General features: G+C 38.0%; 1 protein-coding gene across 2 annotated transcripts; it reads left to right on the top strand.

Annotated features, from left to right (window-relative positions):
• The first annotated feature begins 4,438 nt into the window (after positions 1-4,438).
• On the top strand, positions 4,439-11,039 carry vgll3 (vestigial-like family member 3). 2 transcript variants are annotated; one of them, XR_010014176.1, is made up of 5 exons: positions 4,439-4,594; positions 5,652-5,973; positions 6,060-6,548; positions 7,662-7,822; positions 10,905-11,039. XR_010014176.1 is itself a non-coding variant. In XM_063006248.1 (4 exons), the coding sequence occupies exons 1-4, from the start codon at positions 4,448-4,450 to the stop codon at positions 7,700-7,702; spliced, it is 999 nt and encodes a 332-aa protein (XP_062862318.1). In that variant the 5' UTR covers positions 4,439-4,447; the 3' UTR covers positions 7,703-8,237. The 2 variants fall into 2 exon arrangements, 1 of the variants encoding a protein (XP_062862318.1); XM_063006248.1 differs by lacking the exon at positions 10,905-11,039 and having other exon boundaries at positions 7,662-8,237.
• The last annotated feature ends 16,367 nt before the right edge of the window (positions 11,040-27,406 follow it).

Below are 27,406 nucleotides of genomic sequence, written 5' to 3' on the forward strand. Positions count from 1 at the left end.
TAAAGTGCTCCCTAAAATTTACATGAACGTTTATGTGTTACAGCATTAAAGCAAACTCAGCTGGAAAAATTTGAGTTTGAAATTTTAAAAGCGATTGCTTTTGTCTTTAAATTTTATTTAAATTGTCAGTGGAAGAGCTGAGTAAAGACTGACTCTCCTTCAGTATTGGTGTTTTATACTAGGTCTATATATTAGCCTATATTAGCTTGCATCATTGTTTCTTAACCAAAACCCATGGACTCTTTGTGGCTTGTTGAATTATCTTGGAAGAGTGTGCCTACACTTTTTGTACAGCAGTAACCAAGGACGGATCAAGGATAGTCTGGGCCCCTGGGCAATTTGTAGGTCCCTAGAAAGTCAAGGAGCCATGGTAAACGACTTCTATGGAAGTCAAGGGCCCCATAGCAGGGGCCCTCGTGATCACGGGCCCTCTAATGGTATACCCTGCTCTTCTCTAGGGCCCCCTGGTAGGGGCTCTCATAACCAGGGCCCTCTAAAAATATGCCCCCCTCTTTCCTAGGACCCCTAATAGCCAGAAGTCGAAGTCAGAGCAGTGCCACAACGCCTCATCCATTTTCATAAAGGGGCCCAAAAGCATGGCTAGGGCCCAAAAGCATGGCTAGGGCCCAAAAGCATGGCTAGGGCCCCCAAGAGGCCCTGGGGTCAAAGTCCCTAATAGTCAGAGGATCCTTAAAATGGAGGGTCCTCGGAAATAAAAATATATTGTATCATAAATGTTGATAGGCATCGCAAAATGTTTTGGGCCAGGGCCCCCCAGGGCCCCCTGACCTCAAGGGCCCCTGGGCGCTGGCCCCACTGGCCCGGTCAGTAATCCAGCCATGGCAGTAACCATGGTTACCATACTGATGGTCAGTAACGTGTTACTTAGTAACGCGTTACTCTAATCTGACCACATTTTTCAGTAACGAGTAATCTAACGCGTTACTATTTCCAATCCAGTAATCAGATTAAAGTTACTGTGCGTTACTATTTTTGTCATTTTCCTTAGTGAAAAGATATTTTTGCTTTCTTCTTGGCAGGGGCGGAGCCAGGGGGTGGCCAGTGGTTGCCATGGCCACCATAAAGTAATCTTCGGCCACCCCTCTGGCCCCTCCACCACCGCTTTGCCGACAATTTTTTTTGCGGAAGCATTTCTGCACGCAGGAGCAGCGCACCTCAGATGAGTAGTTCTTCACCAAAACAGTGCAGTAATACACTCAACATAAATGTCACCCACCAACACCATTACAGAAGTACTGTAGTACTATTTAGTAGTATTCGTGGCGCGCTAAGAGTAAAAGCGCCAGCTGGCTCTGCGCATTCCAGTGTTGCCAGATTGGGCGATTATCCACCAAATTGGGACAAACAATTTAATAGCAGGTAAATAACACTTCTATTTAAAAGAAAATCTTCCGTTTTAAGAAGCTCCAGCATTGTAGAAGGCTATTAAAAATAAAGTCAATTTTCAATGCTGATTTAGCGTAATAGTGTTGGTCAGTCTGTATCATATTCTTGAAAGAAAATTAAAATTTGTTTTCCATGCATTCACACTAGCATGTTCTGGGATTCAATTGAGTCTCATCAGTACACACGAGTTGGCAGCCAAATGATAAAGTATTGCAAAGGAATATCTTTGAAATATTCCGCATTATATAACTAATAAAGTAACTTGTAATCTAACTTAGTTACTTTTAAAATCAAGTAATCCATAAAGTAACTAAGTTACTTTTTAAAGGAGTAATCAGTAATCAGTAATCAGATTACTTTTTCAAGGTAACTAAGCCATCACTGGCAGTAACTAAACTGTTACACTTGGCTTGGGCCACAGTTTTAGACAAGCTGGTAAAAGGCTCGGAACAACTTCTACACTGGAACAGAGTCTGTCATTTCCACGTCAGTCAAAATGCTTAATGCGAACATGGATCGAATCTTCTTAGGCCTACAGCAGGTGGCAGCACATACCTGCTCCAAGTTACCATTAACTCCAGCTAATTAATGAAGGCCTGACAAAACAAGCTGCTGTTAACCATTGCTAAAAACATTAAAACTGTGTGCTGTAGTGTTAACAATGCACACAATACTGTAAACATAATTTAATAATTTTATACACATGGCCACATTTTTACACTTTTTTAAATTTAGGGTCCAAACACATAGTTAAACATTTATCTATTTATTTATCGTCTGTTTTACCACAGCTTTATCCTATTCATGGCCTCTGTGCGAAAGACAGGAGACACCCCAGATAGGTCACCAGTCTTTTGGACTATGGAAGGAAACCGGAGCACCCAGAGAAAACCCTTGCAGACACAGGGAGAACATGCAAACTCCACACGGAAAGGACTCCACCTGTGAATCAAACCCGGGACCATTTTGCTGTAAGGTGACAGTGCTTCTCACTGAGCCAAAGTGTTAAACAGAACCAGTCAACTCAGGAAAGAAATATAAAGGTATCCCCATAACATCTGTTACAGATGGTAAGTGGGTAAGTGGGTAAGTGGGTAAGTGAGTGAGTGAGTAAGTGAGTGAGTGAGTGGGTAAGTGAGTGAGTGAGTGAGTGAGTGAGTGAGTGAGTGAGTAAGTGAGTGGGTAAGTGAGTGAGTGAGTAAGTGAGTGAGTAATTGATTGAGTGAGAGTGAGTAAGTGAGTGGGTAAGTGAGTAAATGAGTGAGTGTGAGTGAGTGAGTGAGCGAGTGAGTAAATGAGTGAGTGAGTGAGTGAGTGAGTGAGTAATAGAGTGAGTGAGTGAGTGAGTAAGAGAGTGAGTGAGTAAGAGAGTGAGTGAGTGAGTAAGAGAGTAAGTGAGTTAGTAAGAGAGTGAGTGAGTGAGTAAGAGAGTGAGTGAGTGAGAGAGTGAGTGACTGAGTGAGTGAGTGAGTGAGTGAGAGAGTAAATGAGTGAGTGAGTGAGTGAGTGAGTAAGAGAGTGAGTGAGTGAGTAAATGAGTGAGTGAGTGAGTAAGAGAGTAAGTGAGTAAGTGAGTGAGTGAGTGAGAGAGTAAATGAGTGAGTGAGTGAGTGAGTGAGTAAGAGAGTGAGTGAGTAAGTGAGTGAGTGAGTGAGAGAGTAAATGAGTGAGTGAGTGAGTGAGTGAGTGAGTGAGTAAGAGAGTGAGTGAGTGAGTGAGTAAGAGAGTGAGTAAGAGAGTGAGTGAGTAAATGAGTGAGTGAGTAAATGAGTGAGTGAGTGAGTAAGAGAGTGAGTAAGAGAGTGAGTAAGAGAGTGAGTGAGTAAATGAGTGAGTGAGTGAGTGAGTGAGTAAGAGAGTGAGTGAGTGAGTGAGTAAGAGAGTGAGTAAGAGAGTGAGTGAGTAAATGAGTGAGTGAGTAAATGAGTGAGTGAGTGAGTAAGAGAGTGAGTAAGAGAGTGAGTAAGAGAGTGAGTAAGAGAGTGAGTGAGTAAATGAGTGAGTGAGTAAATGAGTGAGTGAGTGAGTGAGTAAGAGAGTGAGTAAGAGAGTGAGTGAGTAAATGAGTGGGTGAGTGAGTGAGTGAGTGAGTGAGTAAGAGAGTGAGTAAGAGAGTGAGTGAGTAAATGAGTGAGTGAGTAAATGAGTGAGTGAGTGAGTAAGAGAGTAAATGAGTGAGTGAGTGAGTGAGTGAGTGAGTGAGTGAGTGAGTGAGTGAGTAAGAGAGTGAGTGAGTGAGTGAGTGAGTGAGTGAGAGAGTAAATGAGTGAGTGAGTGAGAGTGAGTGAGTAAGAGAGTGAGTGAGTAAATGAGTGAGTGAGTAAATGAGTGAGTGAGTGAGTGAGTAAGAGAGTGAGTGAGTGAGTGAGTGAGTGATGCCATGCACTGAATTGGAAGTCCTGCCTAGCGCCTAGTGGGTACTGGTGGTACAGGATTCACCGCGACTTTGACCAGAATAAAGCGGAATCATAAGATATATTCATAAAAATATAGTGAAATTCCTGACTTGCCATGATTTTAGCTCATCTGATTTAGAATAAATGTTGTTTTTGGATATTATTTATTTTTTATGTTTATATAATAGCAAAATGTTGTCAAGTTTAAAATATAAAGTTATAGCTGTGCATAAAATTGTGATTATATTTTCTTTTAACTTATATACGCTAACTTTAAACTTTCAAAAGATCTGACATTAAGGCTGGACCTGAAGTGGGTGTGTGACTTCGATTTTTCGGCTTCTCCAATCAGAATGCGGCGCGCTAAACTTCCAGCCAATCAGCTGAGCTCCTTGAACTTTTTCGGCAAGTCTTTGGAGTAGCGCTTGTGTCCGCTCCTTTATTTTGATTTCTGAACTGTAGGTGGTGAATCCACGAGCGGGGAGACATTTGTATGCTAATCTTTCTATTTACAGACTGTGGTGCTTTTGTTAATGCTCAGGTTTATAAGGAGCGCAGTGATGATACGATCAGTGAAGTGTTGTTAAAGCGACACAGCGGTTTTCTTTCCAGAGAAGCAGCGAGATTACACGAAGTCCTCTGCCATGAGCTGCCTGGAGGTTATGTACCATCATCAGAACTATGGAACTCATCATTACCTCCCGACCAGTGCTGCAGCTGCTGCAGCTTATAAAGCGGTTTACTACCATCATCATCATCATCATCAGCAGCAGCAGCAACAACAACAACAGGTTAGATCTGTTTCTCTTTCTCACAGATGTCACTTTAAAAGTTGAGTTTTGTCTCTTGATCTTTATGCTGAGATGCCCAAGGGGCCCTTCTATAATCTAATCTTTCATAACGTTAAATAAAGTACATAATAAATACATAAACTCTAAACAGGTCAGGTTGGACTTTACTTGGCTTTCACAGATTGAATATTAGACATCATGATGAAGTGACACCCAGTATTTAAAAACTCTGTTACTGGAATAACTAGGATTTTATCATTTAAAAAAATCTTTCTTTTACAAGATGGATGTTGGTAAATTGGTAAACATTTACATTACATTTACATTTTCGGCATTTAGCAGACGCTTTTATCCAAAGCCACTGACAGTATACTGTCTAAGCAGTTGAGGGTTAAGAGCCTTGCTCAAGGGCCCAACAGTGCAATCTGGCAGTGGTGGGGCTTGAACCAGCAACCTTTCGATTATTAGTCCAGCACCTTAACCGCTAGGCTACAGCTGTAAACATTGGTAAATTGGTGTCATGAGCCAAGTAACAATATATGGAGCCCAACTGAGATGTTAGTGGGGTCCCAGAGCGATGACCTACACTTCACTACCAGTGGGTATGTCACTGCTATTGGCATTGACTTGCTTTACTCTCAGTCAGATTAATCCTTTGTTGGCTAGTGTTGGGTCATTAAGGTTATGCAAGTTGCTAGTAAAGTACCCAAAAGTTACATACTGAGTTACATACAAATTACTTTAATAAGATATCATTAATACTTAAAGGTACAGTGTGTCATTTTTGGTCAAACAGTATTATTAAGTTCTGTCTTACACCCAGTGTTTTCAGGGTAAGCTTCTGATCCACTGTGATCCTGACCACCATAAAGTAGTTACTGAACAGTACAGAGTGATTATTTATTATTAGCTCAACGATTAATTACATTACAGATACAGACTGTGAAATTCCAAGTGATAACTGATTACTGAGTCTATCTCTCACACATACTAGATTAAACCATTGGCTGATGACAGGAAGCCTAACTTTTTGTTCAATTTTGTTGTTGGTCTACAGAAAAAGTTCAGTGCCTACAGCAGGATGCAGGACTCTGTAGACCTCCCTGTGCAGTGTGGCCAGAGTAAACAGGTCGAGAAGCCTAGAGCTGAGCCTGAGCTGCAAAGAGATAGAGAGCAGGATGGTGACGAGGAGGCAAGGTGTAAAGACTCCCAACCAGCTGAGACCGAATACCTGAGCTCCAGATGTGTGCTCTTTACATATTTCCATGGGGATATCGGCGACGTGGTGGATGAACACTTCTCTCGAGCTCTCAGTCAACCTAGTGCCTTCAGTAACGACTCCAAAAGTAACAAGCTACCTTCCGGAGGAACATGGAAAGGTAGGAAAATTCAATTTTTTAATAAAACTGACATTGCATGATCTGTTTTTAAGTATGAATTCTAAATGGTTGCTTGCTATTTTCAGATCAAAATTCTGTCCCTGAGGGTCAGTGTGGCTCTCTGCCCTCTTCTGTGTGGAGCAGCACTTATCCATCTCAGACCATCTCTTCAGTTCATGGTGACTTTCCTGCCACAGCTGCCTTTCATGCTGCAGAAACTGGCATTTGGAGTGGCCATGGCATGGCCCAGCATGGCCTACCTCCTCCGTCTGCACTTACTGACTCCTGGCCCTACGCTCTCGGGGGTCAAAGCGGAGCCGGATACCATCACGTTCACGAGATGTACACTCAAATGCACTCACGGCACCCTCATCCACATGTACATGCCCATCCAATGCTCCATCACAGCCACAGCACTGCTCTGGATCATCGTTTCAGTCCCCTTCTGCTGCCTGGCATGAGGACATCCTTTAGTCCTTCGTCTTCAAATACAGACGGAATCAAAACTGAACTAGAACCCACAGCTTCAAACTGGCCTGCATCCTTCCACGGCTCTGTAGATATCTATGACACAGGTAGGAAAAGCATTTATTTTATGCTAATAATTCATTTATACCTGTGCTTACTGTGCTGTAATTATTTAAGGCAGTCTTTGACAATTGCTTGCGTGCATTTATCAATGTATCCCAGTTTCCCATGATGTTAATAGTCCTGGTTTTTGAGTACCACTGCCCTAAATATTTTAGTTTTGCATGCTTTGCCAGTTGCTTTAATAGCTAAAACAAGCTCTATTACAGTATATTCTGTACTACTATATTCAAGGCAGTAATGGCTAGGAGTTTACGGTACTACATAAACAATCACCACCACCAAGCTGCCACTGTTGGCCCCTTAGATTTAATGTCAAAGCGTAAGTGACTTTGTGTAAAATGTTGACCAAATACATGAAATGTAAATAAAATATTCTTACAATTTAGCTTTAGACCCAACCTTTAGATTTAGACTCAACCTTGAAAATAAACAATTAAAGTCAGAAACATATCTACTTAGTGCAATAGCTAAAAATCTTGTCAGCAGAGTGAATTGTAAATACATTTATATTGCATTTATGTTGCAGTAGTCACAATCGTGACTGAATACAATGCCCTGAGAGGGCCTTGCTCAGGGACCAAACAGCAGCAGTTGGGCCTTCTGATTACTAGACTAGTACATTGTATAAATACTGCATTGCATGCAACATACAACATTACTTATTATTACTAATTATTATGTTGTTGTATCCTATGTAGTGTACAAATGTAAACAGTAAGAAGCCATTTTTGGGTGTGGCCTATGCCAGAATTGATCTTCAGGCAATGCAGAAGAATTAATAAATCCTTGTTACCACGAAATTATGAATTCTTCACATTTCACCAAGATCAGAAAAATATTTGTGTATTGTTATTTGAGTCACAGTGATTGTAAATATGAATAGCTGAACGTTATAGCTGAAATCTATTTGGTTATTAGATGTTTACTGGATGTCTCTCATCATTCAAGACCCTGATGTTGTATGTCTGGAATAAAAAAAATGACTCCTTGGTGTTACTATAGGACCAGGATTAGAAAACACTGCCCTGTAGACTAATATCATGCAGTGTGTTAAATACATGTGCATTTAACGATCAACTGTATTTTGTTTCCCACAGCAATGGAACAGGAAAAAGCCAAAGTCAGTGTCTGGTTCTAAGATCGGGAGAGCCTGCCAGTGACCCACAGCCTTGGAGCGAAGCAGCTCAGACATAAGCAGTGTGAGACAGCCCATCATCCTACTGTGGAATCTCTCCCTGGAAAGCTTTCAAATTTCCTGGTAGGCGACTCAGGAAAGGAAACTCTGACTCCCTCCATGAGACAAGCGCAACAAAGAATTTGGGGGGGAAAAAGCAGCATTCTGTTAAATTAAACCATCCTGTTTGAGTCTAAGCGAGTCATTAATGAATTTGGCTGGAATGCTGTTGCAGATGGACTTTTACGGAACTCTCACAGAGACGTTGTGATAAAGAAAGCTACTTTAAAAAAGAGTCTAAAAGTATATTTTTCCTATTTTTTGTAAATCCTGGTAAACTATTTTCTATTTGGTGGGTAATAAGGGAGAACTTACAGTTGAGTGCAAAGTTTGCATACTTTCAGAAAAAAAGACCAAGAAATGTTATTTATTCCAAAGAGACATTCAGTGTTTTCACATTGATGTTCTGTTAATGTTATTAAGTTTAAAAATAAAAAGAACACCAGTTTAAACTTTGTATCTCCGTTTTTGAATTAAATTTATTGTGTAATAAGTTGAACCTATAATATTTTTACCTCTTAAATTTTTTTTTTTGCCAGTTTTTTTTTTTTTTTTGGTTTTTTTTGCATTCGACCATAAAATGAGTAAAAGCACATAGCACTGGTTCTGTTTAGAAAAAACTGTGTGGCTACAGTTTTATAAATATGAATGTTTAAATAGACAATTTGTTCAAACAGAAGCTTTTATTACTTTAATATATTTTGTATATAGTCCTGTGATCTACAGATAAAAGAATTCTGTAGGATATTTGTGCACATTGTACCTACAAAAGTGTTACATTTCTTGTTGCTGCATTTTGACTTTTGGTTATGAATGTTCATGTTTCCAGTGCTAAAATAAATTGCTAAGTTCTATTGGCACATATTTAATGTTGTGAGTATTGGCTTATAAAGAAAATGTTTATTTTATAGCAAATTATATGCCAGCATATTCATTCATAAGTCAAGGGTTTGGGTTTGAACTTTTATCATCAGTCTCTTTGAGGGTACTACACAGAGATAGAGAGGGCTATACATGAAGGAGGGGTACATGGACATGTTGTCTTTAACTAGCTATTCTCTACTACAGAGAAATAAACAACAAACATACATGTACCTGCACATAGTATACTCCATATTTACATTTTATTCAGGACTAGTTCCGTATTTTAACTGAAAAGAAAAATTATAGATACTATTATAATGAATTACAGCTACTGGCCATTTAGTTCCAATTAACCAATGAAATTTTGAAGGAGGGGTACATGGACATGTCGTCTTTAACTAGCTATCCTCTACTACAGAGAAATAAACAACAAACATACATGTACCTGCACATAGTGTACTCTTAATAACGCATGATTTACTTGTTTTTATAAACAGGATGCTTTTTTGGTGGTGGATATGGGGGTTTGGGTTTGAACTTTTATAATCAGTCACTGTCTGAGGATTTAAAATGTTCTACCCACGTTTGGTTTTTCATCTTCAAAAACATGCAAGTAGGTGGATAAAAGGCTAATCCTGTTAGCTAAACATAGTTAAATGAGTGGATCGGCAATGGATTGGCCACCAATCAAGTGTGTATGTCTGCTTTGTGCCTAGTGTTTCCGGGTTAGTTTCCAAGCCCACTGCAATCTTCATCAGGTAAAATAAAACAAAAATAAATTAATTTATTAAATAATTAGTTATTTTGATAGCTCTACAATGCACTTAGAAATAGCAGTTGAACAGACCAAGTCTAGTAGACTTTTGTCCAATTTCAGAAAAACCACAGATCAGTGAGAATAACAAAAGTAATTTAATTTGTGACACGACCCCATCGCTACAAAGCCGCCAACATCGAGAAGCTCCTCTACCTTTTGTGTCCTGTGAAATGAAATGATAATGTATATTTCTTGAAATGTCAGTCCAAAAACTTCAAATCAAGTGACTGTGAAATGTCAAACTTGAAACATATTACCTGATAAAAAATTGAGTGGCTGTGCACAAATGTCAGTTTTATCAGACACTTCACAAACTCTGCAGAATTCATGTTATAATGCAGACTTAGATAACTGGATAAGTCTGAAGAGGAATGACCTCTAATTCAACCCAGCAAAACATACAGCTCTTGCTACAGAGTAAAATTGTACAATGTTTTACAGGCAGGTGTTGGTGTCTGAAGCTGCATTATTTTCCTCCTGACAGACAGCTGTTGTGGAAGTGTTGGGAATAAGGGATAACGCATGATTGGGCAGTGAAATCTTAAACCAGATGTCAGGATTGACCTTTGACATTAAACACAGCAGATCATCTAGGATTTATGTCATGAGAGGAAACCTATATTTTAAATATAATATATATAAAAGCTGGTTACCTAGACTGAAAACTAGGCTGTTCATTTAGATACGATATTAATAAGCAGTTGCAAAAATTTTAATTACCTGGATTTTTTAATAAATCACTCAAATAAACTATGCAAGTTGATAGACAAACACATTCTGCCTAAACTACTGTCTTATTTACAATGGTGTTAGTATTTTTTAAGTATTGCAAACTGTCCATGCTTTAAAAAGCAAAGCAGCCCAAAACCATGCTCCCTCCAGCATGCTTCACAGTTGAGGTATTGGTGCTGGTCTGTAGTGTTTTGTCCTCCAAATACACAAAACATTTACAATTACTATCATTTTCTTGTAAAATGTAATTTAAGACAAGTTATAGAGATTTCTCCAGCTTTCCGTTTGTTCATACAAAACCGTCTTTTTGACGAAAAGCAGACACAAGCTATGTGTTCTGTATAGAGCCCCCACAACCCACGCTTAAAATCTCATCTCATTATTTGGAACACCTGATTTTTAGAGAAGTTGTTAGCCTAGACAGTCACATTCTTCAGTCTGAACTGTTAATGCGTAATTAATAAAAAAGAAAAAAAAAAGCATAATTATTCAATTCATATTGTTATTATTATTGCTATTATTATTATTTTAAATTTTATTAATGTTATTAGTGTTGCTTCACAGCAAGAAGGACCTGGTTTTGTCCTTTCTGTGTGAAGTTATGGGCTTCCTCCAGGTGCTCAGTTTTCTCAAATTAGAGCTACTAGAAATTACCCTAATTGTAAGTGTGTTTTTGTGTTTGTGTGTGCCCAGTGATGGACTGTCGACCAGTCTGGGGTGTTTCCTGCCTTTCGCCGAATGAATCAGACCCACCGAGACCCTGATCAGGTTAAAGCTGTGGTTAAATACACAATGAATGAATAAATGAATGGAAAAAGAATAAAGATGTTTAGTGGATTTTAAATTATTGTCATTTGTGCTCTCTGTACTTGGATAATAAAACAATACTACTGAGTTTGTCATTAAATCTATTAAATAATGTCTGTAATTGAGCTTTAATAGATTAAATGCCCACTTAAAACAGAATTATATGCAGCACCACTAGTGACGCTAATTGCCACTCTTGATTCACCTGAGTCCTGAAAGGCTGAGAGCAGAAGGGGAACTTTTTGAGGGTACTAAACAGAGATAGGGCTATATATGAAGGAGGGGTAAATGGACATGTCATCTCTAACTAGCTTTTCTCTACAGCAGAGAAATAAACAACAAAAATGCATGAACCTGCACATAGTGTATTTTTAATGAATGCTGATTCACTTGTTTTTATAAACAGGATACTTTTGATGGTTTGATGGTAATACTTCTTTGCATAATTATAAGTTCTCCATAAGAGCTTTTTAATCAGGACTAGTTCCGTATTTTTAACTAAAGAGAAAAATTATAATTATGTTATAATAAATTCAAGCTACTGTTGGGCCATTAAGTTCCAAATAACCAATAATATTTTCAAGAGATTTGAGTTTTCAGCATGTCAGTAGTGTGGAAGGCCAATACAATACCTCCATGCACAGAGAAACTCTTATGAAACACCTTCAAGATAAAGTAAACTGGTGACTGAGAGCTTATCACTAAACATCACTGTGGCTTTCAATAATGCATTGGTAGTTTAACAAAAGTGAACCCCTGTATTCAAGTCCAGTCATCCTACTAGAGTAGAGGCTATTAAAGCAGTAAAAAAAATTTAAAGCCTTTAATTGTCATATACAGTAGACCCTTGACTTACGAATTTCATTGGTTCCGAAGGGCTGTTCTTAAGTCAAAATGTTTGTTAGTTAAACCTTTTTTTTCCTTACCTAACCTTTCTAATGTCTTAAATGCTCTTTTTTGTTATTAATACAATTATATTTTCCCTTACAGTGACAGCTACTGGCAGGAATAATTATACAACAACAAATAGTAATAGATTTGTTCATTTTCTCAGCACTGCGCTATCTTTGCAATTTCTTTGGGGACATTTTAATATTTAATTATACAAAATATTAAAAAAACACCGTCCGCTGTCCGAATGTTCGCTCACTATATATATATATATATATATATATAGAGAGAGAGAGAGAGAGAGAGAGAGAGAGAGAGAGAGAGAGAGTAAGTCGGTTCGTAATCCGAAATTTGTTCATACGTTAAGTTGAAAAAGATCTTTCGTAACCCAAAATGTTCGTATGGTAAACTGTTCGTAACCCAAGGGTCCACTGTATACATATACAGATGTACAGTACAACAAAATTCTTTTTTTCAGATGGTCAGCTATTGTATAGCACCTCTGGAATGGAGAGGGTAAAGGGCCTTGCTCAAGAGCCCAACACTGGCTTCATGGCAGGGCTGGGATTCAAACTTTTAACCTTTCTGTCCCAGTGGTAGCCTAGGGGAACCAATTTCGTATCATCCTTATGATGCTCAGGTTTGGGTATAAGGTGCCCTAAATGTTTGGGCCTTATTGTATTTTACAAATATTGAATTTATTTATTTAAATTTCTTGCATTTGGTTATATTGTATTTTACAATAACATACAGTTTACATTTTAATTTAGTTATGTTTTAACAATTAAACATTGTTTATGCTTCTTGAATCTTTCTTAGATTGTTGACCAACAATCCTCATTCATTCACTTATTTTTAGTCACCGCTTTACTCTGATCAGTGTCACAGTGGGTCCAAAACCTATTCTGGAAAATAGTGGGTTGAAATAATTTCTTGTCTATCAGTCTATCACTGGGCGCCACACTTACTTACCAATTTACACCCAGGGCAATTTATATTAGCCCTTATTATATTATATTAGTCTTTTAGAAGGTGAAGGAAAAGCAGAGTGTTTTGAGAAAATCTACTTAGGAATTGTACAGCACCAGGCTTTTCATCATATATTTTTCAAATAGACATTTCTAATAAATATCAACAATACCAACAATCTTTGGAAAAGCAACTTTTCTCCCTTTTTACCAGCTGCCACCAGCTGTACCTCGGTTACGTGAAAAGAAAGCTTCACTTTCTCCAGAGCATTCTCAGTCGAATATAAGGAAAGTTGTTTTCTCCCCCAGCCAGCACTCCAGGCGCAGTCCCTCCCTCAGGAAACCATCCATTGGAAACAAGCAGCTCCTGCCTGGAGCCCAGGAATCAAAGCACTCTGCTTGTATTCCTTGCATTAACATGTAATGCACTTATATGCTAATTCCCTCAGGGCTCCTACTGATACACTTTAGACACACCACAGGCAGTTCCAAACCAGCCAGTTGACAGTGCACATGATAGAATGCAACATAACACAGTTCAACTTCTTTCCTTTAGCACAAAAAATGCACAACAAGCATTAAGTTATTCCTTCTAGAATGAATATTTAATAAAGCATACAGGTTATGAGCACAATTAGGAAATATACTTCGTAGAAGCATCAAGAACCTTAATGGAAAGCAAAAGCAAATGTTTTTGCCACTGCTGTCTTAATTTCTTTCTTGCATATTGATGGATATGCTATGAGGGTTAGACCGGTAAAAAGACTAATTTAAAAACAAATGAGCTAATGAAGTAACACAATGGTTAATGACACGTAATTTAATTAGTTAATACTCATTTATAAAATGCATTACCGTGGAAAAAATTGGAATAAAAAATGTGTTTCTTAAAGAGTTTGGAGTGTGATTTTTTTTACCATATCAAAAAAACGAATATTATAAACACTAACTGCAAAAAAGTAGTTCTTAACAGGTTTTATGTAGAACCCAAATTTACTTCTGAAGCTGCAACCCAAGACAATAGTTTATTAATGCTAAACATGTCAGGATTAACCTTTCATTTTTACTGTACATTGTTTTATGGTCTGCTCATTTTTAAAATATTATTATTATTTTAATATTTATTATTATATTACTGATTCATTTCATTTTATTTTTATCCCCACTTTATCCTGGCCAGGGTTGTGGCATGACTGTCTTCACCAGGAAACACTGGTCGCAAGGCAGAAATACCCTATCCAAGCATGTCTGTGTAGACGCCTGGTTGGCTGATAATATGCAAACCGTGGTCTCAGGGCAGGCTAGAGTAGGACTGCTGCACCACTCAAGCTTGTTTGTGTAAAGATAAATATTAGCTAAACAAGGAAAGCTAGCTTAGACAAGATGACAGATTTACAAATTGTTGGGGATTTAGCAAAATAGTTCCTACTTTTATGTTACTTATGCAACAATTAATCATGTTTAAGTCACTAAATAAGAATAAAAAAAACAACTCAAAGTTAAAAAAAAATAATAATAATATATATATATATATATATACAGTGCCTTGCAAAAGTATTCAGCCCCCTTGAACTTTTCAACCTTTTGCCACATTTCAGGCTTCAAACATAACGATATGAAATTGTAATTTTTTGTGAAGAATCAACAACAAGTGGGACACAATTGTGAAGTGGAACGAAATTTATTGGATATTTTAAACTTTTTTTAGAAATAAAAAACTGAAAAGTGGGGCGTGCAATATTATTCAGCCCCCTTGCGTTAATACTTTGTAGCGCCACCTTTTGCTGCGATTACAGCTGCAAGTCGCTTGGGGTATGTCTCTATCAGTTTTGCACATCGAGAGACAGAAATTTTTGCCCATTCTTCCTTGCAAAACAGCTCGAGCTCAGTGAGGTTGGATGGAGAGCGTTTGTGAACAGCAGTTTTCAGCTCTTTCCACAGATTCTCGATGGGATTCAGGTCTGGACTTTGACTTGGCCATTCTAACACCTGGATACGTTTATTTGTGAACCATTCCATTGTAGATTTTGCTTTATGTTTTGGATCATTGTCTTGTTGGAAGATAAATCTCCGTCCCAGTCTCAGGTCTTTTGCAGAATGCAACAGGTTTTCTTCCAGAATGGTCCTGTATTTGGCTCCATCCATCTTCCCATCAATTTTAACCATCTTCCCTGTCCCTGCTGAAGAAAAGCAGGCCCAAACCATGATGCTGCCACCACCATGTTTGACAGTGGGGATGGTGTGTTCAGGGTGATGAGCTGTGTTGCTTTTACGCCAAACATAACGTTTTGCATTGTGGCCAAAAAGTTCGATTTTGGTTTCATCTGACCAGAGCACCTTCTTCCACATGTTTGGTGTGTCTCCCAGGTGACTTTTTATAGATATCTTTGAGAAATGGCTTTCTTCTTGCCACTCTTCCATTAAGGTTAGATTTGTGCAGTGTACGACTGATTGTGTCCTATGGACAGAGTCTCCCACCTCAGCTGTAGATCTCTGCAGTTCATTCAGAGTGATCATGGGCCTCTTGGCTGCATCTCTGATCAGTCTTCTCCTTGTTTGAGCTGAAAGTTTAGAGGGACGGCCGGGTCTTGGTAGATTTGCAGTGGTCTGATACTCCTTCCATTTCAATATGATCGCTTGCACAGTGCTCCTTGAGATGTTTAAAGCTTGGGAAATCTTTTTGTATCCAAATTCGGCTTTAAACTTCTCCACAACAGTATCTCGGACCTGCCTGGTGTGTTCCTTGGTCTTCATGATGCTCTCTGCGCTTTAAACAGAACTCTGAGACTGTCACAGAGCAGGTGCATTTATACGGAGACTTGATTACACACAGGTGGATTCTATTTATCACCATCAGTCATTTAGGTCAACATTGGATCATTCAGAGATCCTCACTGAACTTCTGGAGTGAGTTTGCTGCACTGAAAGTAAAGGGGCTGAATAATATTGCACGCCCCACTTTTTAGTTTTTTATTTCTAAAAAAAAGTTTAAAATATCCAATAAATTTCGTTCTACTTCACGATTGTGTCCCACTTGTTGATGATTCTTCACAAAAAATTACAATTTCATATCGTTATGTTTGAAGCCTGAAATGTGGCAAAAGGTTGAAAAGTTCAAGGGGGCTGAATACTTTTGCAAGGCACTGTATATATATATATATATATATATATATATATATGGTGCAGCAGGATATTCCAGTAGCACACTAGCTCTGAGATTCTGAACTCCTTGGTTCGAAACTCGGTGTTGCCACCGATCGGCTGGGCACCATCTAGCAAGCATAATTGGCAGTGACTGGCAGCAGACACGTTTCTGCCAGGGCAAGGATGACAGGACTATGTGGGTGGGGTCTTCAAACACTGTACAGAATGCATAGGTGAAAAAGGGTTCCGCTAAGGGCTGCGCGTGGGTCAGAGGAGGCGTGAGCAGCAATATACCCACCTCGACTGCAATCAGGGATCCCACAGCAGTGGAAGACAAATTGACTACACTAAATTGGGAGAAAATGGGAGAAAATGCATAAATAAAATGGAATGAATATATATATATATATATATATATATATATATATATATATATATATATATATATATGGTATATATATATATACCGTATATATATATATTAAAATTAGAAAATTCTATTTCTGTTGTTGCTGTATTTTTTATTTATTATATTTAAAGTTTTGATTTATAGCATAAGTTTTAAGAACCTGAATCAAAAATTTGAGGTTTGGCTGTTGGAGGAACAAGTTAGCAATTCTATTAAGAAGAGGTCTAAAAAAAAATCTCTGTTCTCTTATGGTGGGTTTTCTTTAAAGAACCAAAATATTCAAAAGGAACACTTCCATTTAGCATCCTTAATTACAGTGTGATAATTACAGTATTTAATGATATTTAAAAATAACAATACAGTTTATTGCATGTTCAATTAGGATAAAATCTCAGGTTTTTTTAAACCCCAAATAAAAATGTGTCATCAGTTAAATAAAAAATATTTAGATATGTGCTATGAAGTGTTCTTTTAGGGAGTCTGGTACCAAAAATTTATTTTTATGTCATCAGACTGTCAGCTAACAAACTAATTTTTATTTTTCATTAAAATATCCAATGAAAATATTACACCACAGACGTAAACCACTTTGAATGTGTGAATGTACTGTACATTCTCTTCTAAACTAAAACTCAAAGAGTTCCTGAGGAAGAAGCTAGAGTGCTGTTAGGCCAAAGTGAAGCTCCTGCCCTCATGTTTCAGTGCCATTCCTGTGTAATTGAGCAGATGATTAGTGTAATAATCACCAACTCAACACCAGCTGTCAGAATATACTCCACAAATGTAGCCACCCCTATTTTATTACTTCTTTTTGGTACACCTCTGTTTTCTTAGCAATGTACAAGACCATGTGGTAGTCATAAGCCAAGGTCTAACCCTATAGCCTAAATGATCAGGTCTTTCACATCAGCATGTCAAACCCTCTTACAATTTGCAGGAAAAATGTCAACTAATTTGCTTTTCTTTTGCAGTCTGGCAGAGATGAAACACTTGGGATGTATTCTATTTGTCATGGACCATTTTCTCCAGCCAATTCGGGTTAGCACCTATAAGTAGTGTTAAAGTAAGCATGATGGGTGTATTAAACTATGGACATCCTTCCTGTATATTGCGCTCAATCACTAGATTCCTATAATTATGTCCAACAATGTGTTGAATCTGTTGTATTTAGCGAATCTGTTTACTTGTATCACTGCAAATGACAATGACTAATATATAAAAAAGCATAGCTGCAAATAAATTGCAAATAAACTGTTCAAAAAGGTGGTCAGTAGGACAAATTGACAATGAAGGAGCAGTATAACAAAGTGGAAAAATGCCCTAACCAGATGTTTAGATTAACCCTAATGAGTGTTTATAATCAGGATTAGGAAGATCCATCCCATCAGCATTTCTGCTCTCTCCACCTGCATAGCACTTGCCCACCCACCAAGTAATGAGAGTGCATTCCTCGCCCCTTCTGACACCTAAGCTTCCCCTATTTTACGCAGGGCAATGACATTCTAATGACTTTATTAAATATTTATGATTGTAAAACAACGATTGGCCTCAGTAAAGCTCACATGTACTATAAATGTCAAGAGAGTAATATTTAATATGATAAAAAAAATTAATATAAATAATAGATATCATTAGGGATTTTACTTTCAGCCCCAAATCAACCCCAAAATTACTGAAATGTTGTTCAAAGAAAGACTGGAAGGAATCTGCATATTTCTTCCACTACAGTGCATAATATTATTAAATAATTCAAGGAATTTTATGAAATATTAGGCCGCTAAGGCACAAGCCTAAGCTGAACACCCATGATCTCCAAATTCTCTGGACTCATGCATCTGGGATGGGCCATCACACAATGGAAACAAGTATTGTGGTCAAACAAATCAGTGTTACAAAAAAATACATTGAGATTTTACAGCAACCTTTTTATTTATTTATTTATTTTGCATTTATTATGTCCCAAGAGTTTTGTACTATAATGTTGTGGTTTGAAAAACGTTTCTGCTTGAGTAAGAATAATCTGGACATGCTCTGAGCCTGTTAAATATTTTCATTTGTGGTGATAATTGCTGGGCCCCTATGGTCATCTGATGAGAGGAAGAGATTCATTAGGAGGCCCATTTCCAGCTGCACTTCAGCTTCCACTAGTTATGTCTAAACATAGTCTGGATTGTTAATGATGTACCACAGCAGGGGCGGGTGGGAGTAAGCAGGCATCTGTCTAGCCTTTAGTTACTCCTCCCAAAACAACGCACACTTAGTAATAAAATTTAGAAAAAAAATTGGCTTTGTAGGCAAGAACCAAATCTGACGTAGGCAGCTACAAAAGTAAATAAAACACAGCAGTGAAGTGATGTGCAAGGTTCTGATTGTACACGTGCAAATACCTACCAGGAGCGCTGCAGTAGTCCAGTACTCCAGTTTTGCAAAAAAAAACAAATACGGGACATGATAAATGTGCATTCCTATTAGCAAAACATGGTAGAACAAGCTGGTAAACCTTGTGGGACACCAGTGGAAAAATAACTTGGCACAGATACAAATCCTCTCCAACCCCTCTGTAATTTAATTAAACATACTGTCTGCACTTACGCCAAAGTTTGTCCTGGTTAAACTAATAAGGCCTTTGCTCATATCCTTAGTGAGTAAAGTACTAGCAAAAGCTAATGAAACAAAGTGCTAAGCCAAAGGCTACAACGACACAACCCAGTACATGTATAGCTAGCATATTTCTCTATTTTAATAAGAGATTATTGGGTACCCTCCACCTGTCTCAGCAGCTCAGGAGTTTGGCAACCATCCGTGTGGGCCTCTGCACGAAACCGTACATCTGTTTGACATGTTGGGCCATTCAATCCCTGCTCTGCTACAAGCTTCCTGGGCTAACAATGAAATGAGTGTTTCCCATGAGCCATCCTCAACTACACGGCCACTTTTTCATCACAGAAAAGTCAACAGCTGTGCTGTAATTAATGTTCAACCAAAATCATCAGCTAGTTTGATGAGCAAAAAGGAATAATACAAACTGCTTGAGTGCTTTGTTGACCAAAGGTTAATTAGTGGCAAGTAGCTAATTTTATTTCTAAACTCAACATCCTGCTGACGCATTTAATGCAAGTCATCATTTTTAATAGTACAGTATATTTAATTTATGTATTTATTTATGTATATTAATTCATCAACTGAAAGCTGATGGTTTTAGACAAGCATTTGCAATGAACCCATGGCTAAGCAGAGCTGAGGAATGCCACTGCCAAATAGATGCTGTACATCTGGTTCAGAATCCTCTTTTACACCCAAATTTTAATGATCCTCAACACAGCCAGAAAAAATATAATGCAAAAACATAGCTCTGCCAGAGTATCCACATGGATCATTCATTACTGGACCAAATTCCCCTTGTGAACAATGAGGTGAAGCAAATTGCTGCCCAGGTTAATGGCTTGGCTGGATTATGCTAGCCTTAAGGTAAATGCTGTGATACGAACAGCCCTAATGAGTTTTATAATCGCCTCAGACATTTATTTCATTTATTCAATGCATTTTTGGAGTTCCTCTTTTGTTATTTTAGGGCAAAAAGGAAAAAATGCTTAGTTCTTTTGGCTTAAAATAATAATAATAATTAAAAAACAATAATAAAAATATTATTATTATAAATAATATTATATTACATTAAATTATTACATATTATATTGTATATTATTATATTATAAATTATTATTTTTATTATTATTATAGATAATAATAATAATCATTGTTATTATTATTTATATTTTATGAAATATTTTGTCATTATTATTGTTATTACAAATATTATTACTATACGTAGTCATTGTAATAGTAGTAGTTACTAAATAATTGTAACAAACTTCTTCAAAAGGTTCTTGTAAGTTAGAGTTATCACTGTAAATCTGTATCAGGGTAATTGGTAGACAAATTACAGCTGTTCTTCTGCAATGTAAATAAACTAAGCTTAAAAATCTATTTAAACAATTCCTATAGAACATTCAACATGAAATAATTCACTGTATACATTGCACTAAACATAAGATGTTTAAAAATGAGATTCAGGAGCATTGACATCTGTACACACTGCACACAAAACACACCAAACACACCAAACCATTACACCCATGAATTATGGTCCTGAACACCCATTAAATTATTCTGGCATGAAACTATCAATTATTTACCACTATTCCCAGTACTCTGTTTGGTAAAATAGGATATTATTCCTAGTAAAAAGAAAAAAAATTTGCACTACTGATGTCACTAAGCATCACCTTAAAGTGGAAATCCAAAAATGACATCAATCTTTATTTCTGTAGCAATAAATCACAGTGTAGAAGAACTATTGATAGACAAACATTAATATATAACAGATACAACCACTAGAGATATACCATGTATTCCTACTTAAGAAAAATGTCTCTCTCTCTTCCTATTTACATTTACATTTTCGGCATTTAGCAGACGCTCTTCCAAGTGCTTCCATATTAAACATTTTATTACTCTAGTTTAAGTAAAACAACAGTCCAAGAACACAAATCTGCTAAAACCCTGTTAGAATCAAAGTTCGGAATGAAAAAGAGCGTTAGTAAGTAAGTACAAGTCAGCTTAAGTGCTTAGTAAAGAAGTGGGTTTTAAATCGTTTTTTAAAGACAGCAAGAGACTCAGATGTTCGGACAGACAGAGGAAGTTCGTTCCACCACTTGGGTGCCAGTACAGAGAAGAGCCTTGATGCTTGTCTTCCTTTAGTCCTGGGTGGAGGATCAAGTCGAGCAAGACTATTAGCTCGGACAGAGCGGGGTTTGATTAGACCACTAAGGTAGCTTGGGGCTGGTCCATTTTTGGCTTTGTAGGCAAGCATCAGTGTTTTAAACTGAATGTGTGCAGCTACAGGAAGCCAGTGAAGAGAACGCAGCAGTGTGGTGATGTGGCAGTGTTTAGGTTGGTTAAAAACCAGGTGAGCAGCTGCATTTTGAATGAGCTGCAAGGGTTTAGTAGTAGACATGGGAGCTCCTGCCAAGAGGGAGTTGCAGTCGTCCAGCCGTGAGATTACAAGTGACTGGACCAGAATCTGAGTAGCTTCCATGGAGAGAAATGGTTGAATCTTCTTGATGTTGTATTTCTCTCTCTCTCTCTCTCTCTCTCTCTCTCTCTCTCTCTCTCTCTCCCTCACACACACACACACACACACACACACATTATGGTCTTAAGTGATTCATTTTGTATCTTGTACATATCTTACTTTGAATAGATGATGGTAAATGTTGAATCAAAAATGCAACACATTTGTGACAACAGTGTTCGTGAAAAAGTGTCTAGAACAATGATCTCTTGCCAAGGTAAGGAAGAAATCCCAGACCATCATATTTTGCTGAAAGGAATTCTTCCAGGTACTCATATGTAATCCATGATGCCATGATTTATAATATGCTGACGTGTGACACTGTCCATTGGCATGTACATAGAAGCTGTCGTGCCAAAAAAAAAAGCCCCAAAGATCAGCACCAAAGTTTGTACAAGCTAACTTACAGATTTACAGATGTGCTGACTTTGGTCAGACTCAGTCTGTAGGTGCAGTAAATACAGTATTTACAGCCAGTTTCTTGCCTTGCCATTGACATGCTGTTTTCTGACAGCCCCCTGTTGTGGTGAATCAGCCTAAACACACAAACAGCAAAGGCTGTCAAACAATAGCACAACAGAAAGTCCTTTCCCTTCAAACACAGCCATTGTCAACTAATTAAGTTAGAACAGACCAAGTCTTCATGCAGGAAGTGATCCGTCAAATTCTTGTCATGTTCTCAATTACACTAATCAGTAAAACCCACCCTTAATAAGTCAGTGCTTTCCTTTCTATGTTTAATGATGGATATTCAGTCTCACACTTTATTACCTGAATCAACAAACTATAAATTCAGCTGCCGTGACAACTGTAAAGTTAATCAGAGAATAAAGTTTCTTTGTCACATAAAAATTAATAATTATGTTGTACAGTTGTAGAGAAAATAAGTTTTCCTGCAACTGTTCCTTTTCTGTGAATAAATTATTGGAACAACATCTGAGAGAGCAAAAATATCAAGACAGAAACTGAAATTATTCATTTGGATTAATATAATATAAATTATATATATATATATATATATATATATATATATATATATATATATATATATATATATATGTATATATATATATATATATATATATATGTATGTATATATATATATATATATATATATATATATATATATATATATATATATAATTTATATTATATTACTCCAAATATATAATATAACTGTGTAGCATGGCCTATATTATATTAATCCAAATATATAATATAACTGTGTAGCATGGCCTACTTATTCCTCATTAGCGATTATAATTGACTCCAACCAGTGACTTTTCTGTGCTCAAACATAGAACTACACCTATTTCAAAGTACATGGAACAGTGGTCTCTTTGTCAAGGAATCCAAATTGTTAACCAATGATGGTGCACAGATGGTACTGCTTACAGTAAATGTTGGAACACTGACGACAGTCAAGCAAACTTTATACCACCATGGGCTTAGGAGCTACTGCACTTCTTTTGATTTGTCCATGTTTTTTACATTTTACATTTATGTTTTTGGCATTTAGCAGACGCCTTTATCCAAAGCGACTTACATTACAGATACAGTATACAGTCTGAGCAATTGGGGGTTAAGGGCCTTGCTCAAGGGCCCAACAGCAGCAACCTGGCAGTGGTGGGGCTTGAACCAGCGACCTTCTGACTACTAGTCCAGTACCTTAACCACTAGGTTACGGCTTGCCCATGTGATCAGTTGGTTTAACTGTAAATAGTATTGTCTAGTATTAGTATTATTCCAGTAGCTTCTAATCAATTGCAGACCTGTTTTTGGTGGTGCTTTCAGATCTATATACTGTATATAACATAAGATTTTCCTTAACAAAAATGCACTATTTAACAAGACTTTTCTTGTGTGTTTTGAATATTATTGAGAACATGAGTAGTTTATTAAATGGTTACATAACATATTAAAGGTAAAAAGAAAAACACACACACACACACATATACGCTAATACAGGATCATTTTAACAAAATGGACCAGCTTGAATATATGCCAAATAATAAAATACATATTTTTTATTATTTTTTATAGATCTACAAGCATTTATAAGTATGTGCAATATAATGTGCAAATAATAGGAAAATAATTTGACTACAATAATAGGAAAATAATATGACTACAATATATGTACAAAATATGTGTTAAATTTATTGTTAATTCTTATAGGAAGTTACATTAACAAATATGCACCATTTAACATGATTATTTGACTTAATTATTTAAATACTGCTAAGGTGATGGATAATTTTAAATTTCCTAAAAACATACCAGGACAAGATTACAAGTCAGCTTAAACATCACAACTAACAGAAATACTGTAATTATTTTCTAATCTTGGAGTAAAAAGTGTAAGCATGTATGTTATTGTGTAAGGCATACAGCAGCACTTTGCTGTTATATAAATACATCAATCATGGTTTAAAACCAGCAGTGAGCAACATTACGTCTACCAGATGAGTCCCTACTAAATGTCTTTATCCCTGTCTTCCAATGAAAGTCCTGTGAGGACTCTTTTGGTTGACAATAATACAGTTTGGAATTCACTGCTGCCACCTGCTCCACATTCCAAGTCTTGCTAGAGCTTTAACCCCTAACTGCCCAGATTGCCCCAGACTGGAAAAAGTATGTGAGCTTATTTGTGAATTGCTGGACCGTATCCACACACACACACACACACACACACTCGGTTTAGCTTTTGGCAAGTAAAACACTGTACTCCTATGGCCACGCCATTCCAGTTCCCTCGTGTAACCCCCCTACTAAGAGCCATCCTCTGACTTCCAGCTGTAGCTAGAATAAGAATCTTAACTAAAAAGCTTATTGCCTTTTGGGTATTTTAAAGCTGTGTTTCATTTTATCTATGTGATTTAATCCAGAACTACACAATCACATACCAACTCAGGTATTTAGTCTTGGGGATCATCGCCACCCAAGATGTTAAAATAGTTTAAAAAAAATAGCCTCTACTTGATCAGTACTGGGTTTAGCTCATTAGCAGAGTTAGAATAATTAAAATAATTTTATATGGGACGGTTCAGTTTGAGTACCAGTGACATATTTTCCATTCACTTGTGCTTAGGGGTCCTTCTTTTTACCCATTATTTAGTATGTACAGTATCATGTGATAAAAGCTGCACCTTCTTTTAGTATTTTACATCAAGAGCATCTATCAAATCATAGTCATACATGTTAATGTCATCTCAAGTACCTGAGACAGGATTGCTGTCCACATCTTTCTCCATTACAAGCTTCAGCTATACTGACTCATCGCGTCTGCCACTTGCACCAACATCACACTGATTAGGAGGGGAAGGAAGACATGACAAGGGGAAGGCACTTCACATATGTAAAATGTCCCGCTGATGGCAGCCCCCTAAAACACTTGTCAATCAGGTCAGAGGAAGCTGTGTAGGTACTGCAAGTGTATGAAGGACCAGGGTCCGGGCTTCTGTCGCTCAGCCTGAGCCATGCTCGGCAGGAGACTTGATCTAGACCCTTCCCAAACCCAGCAGGTCCATGCCGGCCGTGTCAACTTCTCTGCGGGCAGGCCAAGGCCTAAACAAGCAAACCCGCTGAGCTTCAGACAGTACAACCCTGCTGCTGTCGAGGACTCAGATGGATGGCAGGACAATGGTTAGGCAGTAGCAGGACAATGGAATTAACTGCCAATTTGTATCACTTCCCCTCAGAACCGTGAGCCAACTTATCCTGTTAAGGAGCCGCTCTCAGTTGGGGCTACACAGCTCTGCTTTGTGGGAAAAAAGGAGTAAGCTGGATAAAGCTCTTGTTATCCCACTTTTCCCTCAAAGAGATTACAATCTCTGCTGCGGTGAGGCTTTTTGGGTGGTGTTCTCAAGTTGACTAGTGCTTCCCACGCTTGACTGACACTGATCCCCAGGAGGTGTCATTCCTTCAGGACACATCAAGTGTCGCATCACTGTAAGAGCTCAGTGTCCTCGTCAGGTGCTGATAGCCGATCACTGCATGCAACATACCAGACTCTCTCCGGTACCTTACGCCCAGCTTCTCAGCACCAGCTGGGGGTAGCAGCACCGGACAGGGAGCATAAAGAGGGGAGTGGAAGAGGAATGGATCTTGAATGAGGGGAAGCGTGCCGCCGTGTGCGTCAGGCGGCAGCATGCGTGGAATGTACAAGTGATAATAGGCTGTGGCGGGTTGGTTCTGTTGGCCTGATGTCACAATGGCATCTTTGACAGCTGAGAGAACAGCGCTTTTGTGCAGGACTGCCAGTGACACCACACATTGTTGTGAATGCTCCGCATAGCTGGCATTCTGCCTCGTGCCTTCTTCTGTGTTCTAGGCTTATCAAAAATTCCTTTTTTCTTTCTCTCGCACTTCTTTTTGTCTGGCTGCACATTGTGGCGGCAGCTACTGCTGTGGCCGAAGGACCCTTCTTTTAAATACCAGCAGCAACCGGGAAATACTTCATTCAAATACACAAATGATACAATGAGAGGGATTTAGTGCATCATATAATCAATAAACCATTATATAAATCAGTGAATCAATAAATTCATTATATGTCAACAGACAAAGCATAATCTATTCATCTATTTATTCACCTTGAGTATCCTGGTCTGGATTATGGTGAGTCTTCGAAACAGTGGGTGCAATTAATTGCAGGGCATCACACACTTTCCCACTCAATCACTCACTGATAATAGGAACAATGTAGAGTGACCAATCCATATCCTGGCCCATTTTTAAATTACACCAGCATTACCAGAAAAAAGCCCACATGGACATGCAGAGAACACGTCAATCCCCATACCAACTAACTTTCAGTCACTTTCAGTAACTGATAGATCCCCCATTGTCCTGGGGTCTACCTGGAAACACTGGCTGCCACACAAACTTACCTGTTTACTTACTCACACCCAATGGCATGTGAGAGGTAACCCAAGAACCCAAGGAAATCCACTCGGACATGGAAGAACATGACAAAATCTCCAGACAATTAAAGCAAGGATTAAAACCAGGTCCCCGGGTCCTAGTGCTATGTGCCACACACTATCTGTTGTGCGACCATGCTGCTTTTTCTATATTATTATTATGAAAATATTAAAAGCTGTGATAAATTCAACTGTGCAGCCAAACATCCAGAAATCCAGAGTAAGGATTTTATTTTTTTCTGTTAATCCACACAGAAACTGATGTAAGAACTGTAGCTTCTCTGCTAAGCTGGGTCTGCAAGGTTGTTTGAGGAGCCTGTCCAAAACTGCTAACCAGGTGATCCAGGTTGGTTTTGGAAGTATGGCTGTAGTTTTAAATTGTATATAACATGCTATAGAATGAAAAATTCCAAAAATTAATAAATAATTAATATATGACGTTTTAAGGCTAAAATGTTTGCTCTGCCTAGTAACCCTTGTAAATATATGTGAAGTATAGGGTCACATGGCTCAAAATTGGTGGTTACCCATTGAGTCACATGGAGAAATGGTAATAGACAGTGTGCCTATAGGATAACGTGTTTATTTGTTTGTTTATTTAAAATTAACAAGTCACACAAAATGAATGTGCACAGAGTGTAAAGTTGGACTGTGCATCAACCAGAAAAAGGACAGTGGATAGCACTGTCACCTCAAAGCAAAATGTCCTGGGTTCCATTCCCAGGTGGAGCGGTCCAGGTCCTTTAAAGTTTAAATGTTCTCCCCATGTCTACGTGGGTTGCCTCTGGGTGCTCCAGTTTCCTCCCACAGTCCAAAGTCATGCAATCAGGTTAATTAGAGATACAAAAAAGTTCCCTAAGTGTGTGTGTGTAAATGTGTGTGTTTGCCCTGTGATGGACTGGCAACCTGTCTGGGGTGTT

The sequence above is a fragment of the Trichomycterus rosablanca genome, chromosome 12 (genome assembly GCF_030014385.1).
Source record: "Trichomycterus rosablanca isolate fTriRos1 chromosome 12, fTriRos1.hap1, whole genome shotgun sequence".
Lineage (NCBI taxonomy): Eukaryota > Metazoa > Chordata > Actinopteri > Siluriformes > Trichomycteridae > Trichomycterus > Trichomycterus rosablanca.

What these genes read in the sequence shown, in the direction of transcription:
- vgll3 (XM_063006248.1), top strand. Translation starts at nt 4,448, where the DNA reads ATGAGCTGCCTGGAGGTTATGTACCATCATCAGAACTATGGAACTCAT. An exon ending in AGCAGCAACAACAACAACAG is followed by an intron (nt 4,595 to 5,651) that starts GTTAGATCTGTT and finishes GTTGGTCTACAG; the next exon opens with AAAAAGTTCAGTGCCTACAG. An exon ending in TGTAGATATCTATGACACAG is followed by an intron (nt 6,549 to 7,661) that starts GTAGGAAAAGCA and finishes TGTTTCCCACAG; the next exon opens with CAATGGAACAGGAAAAAGCC.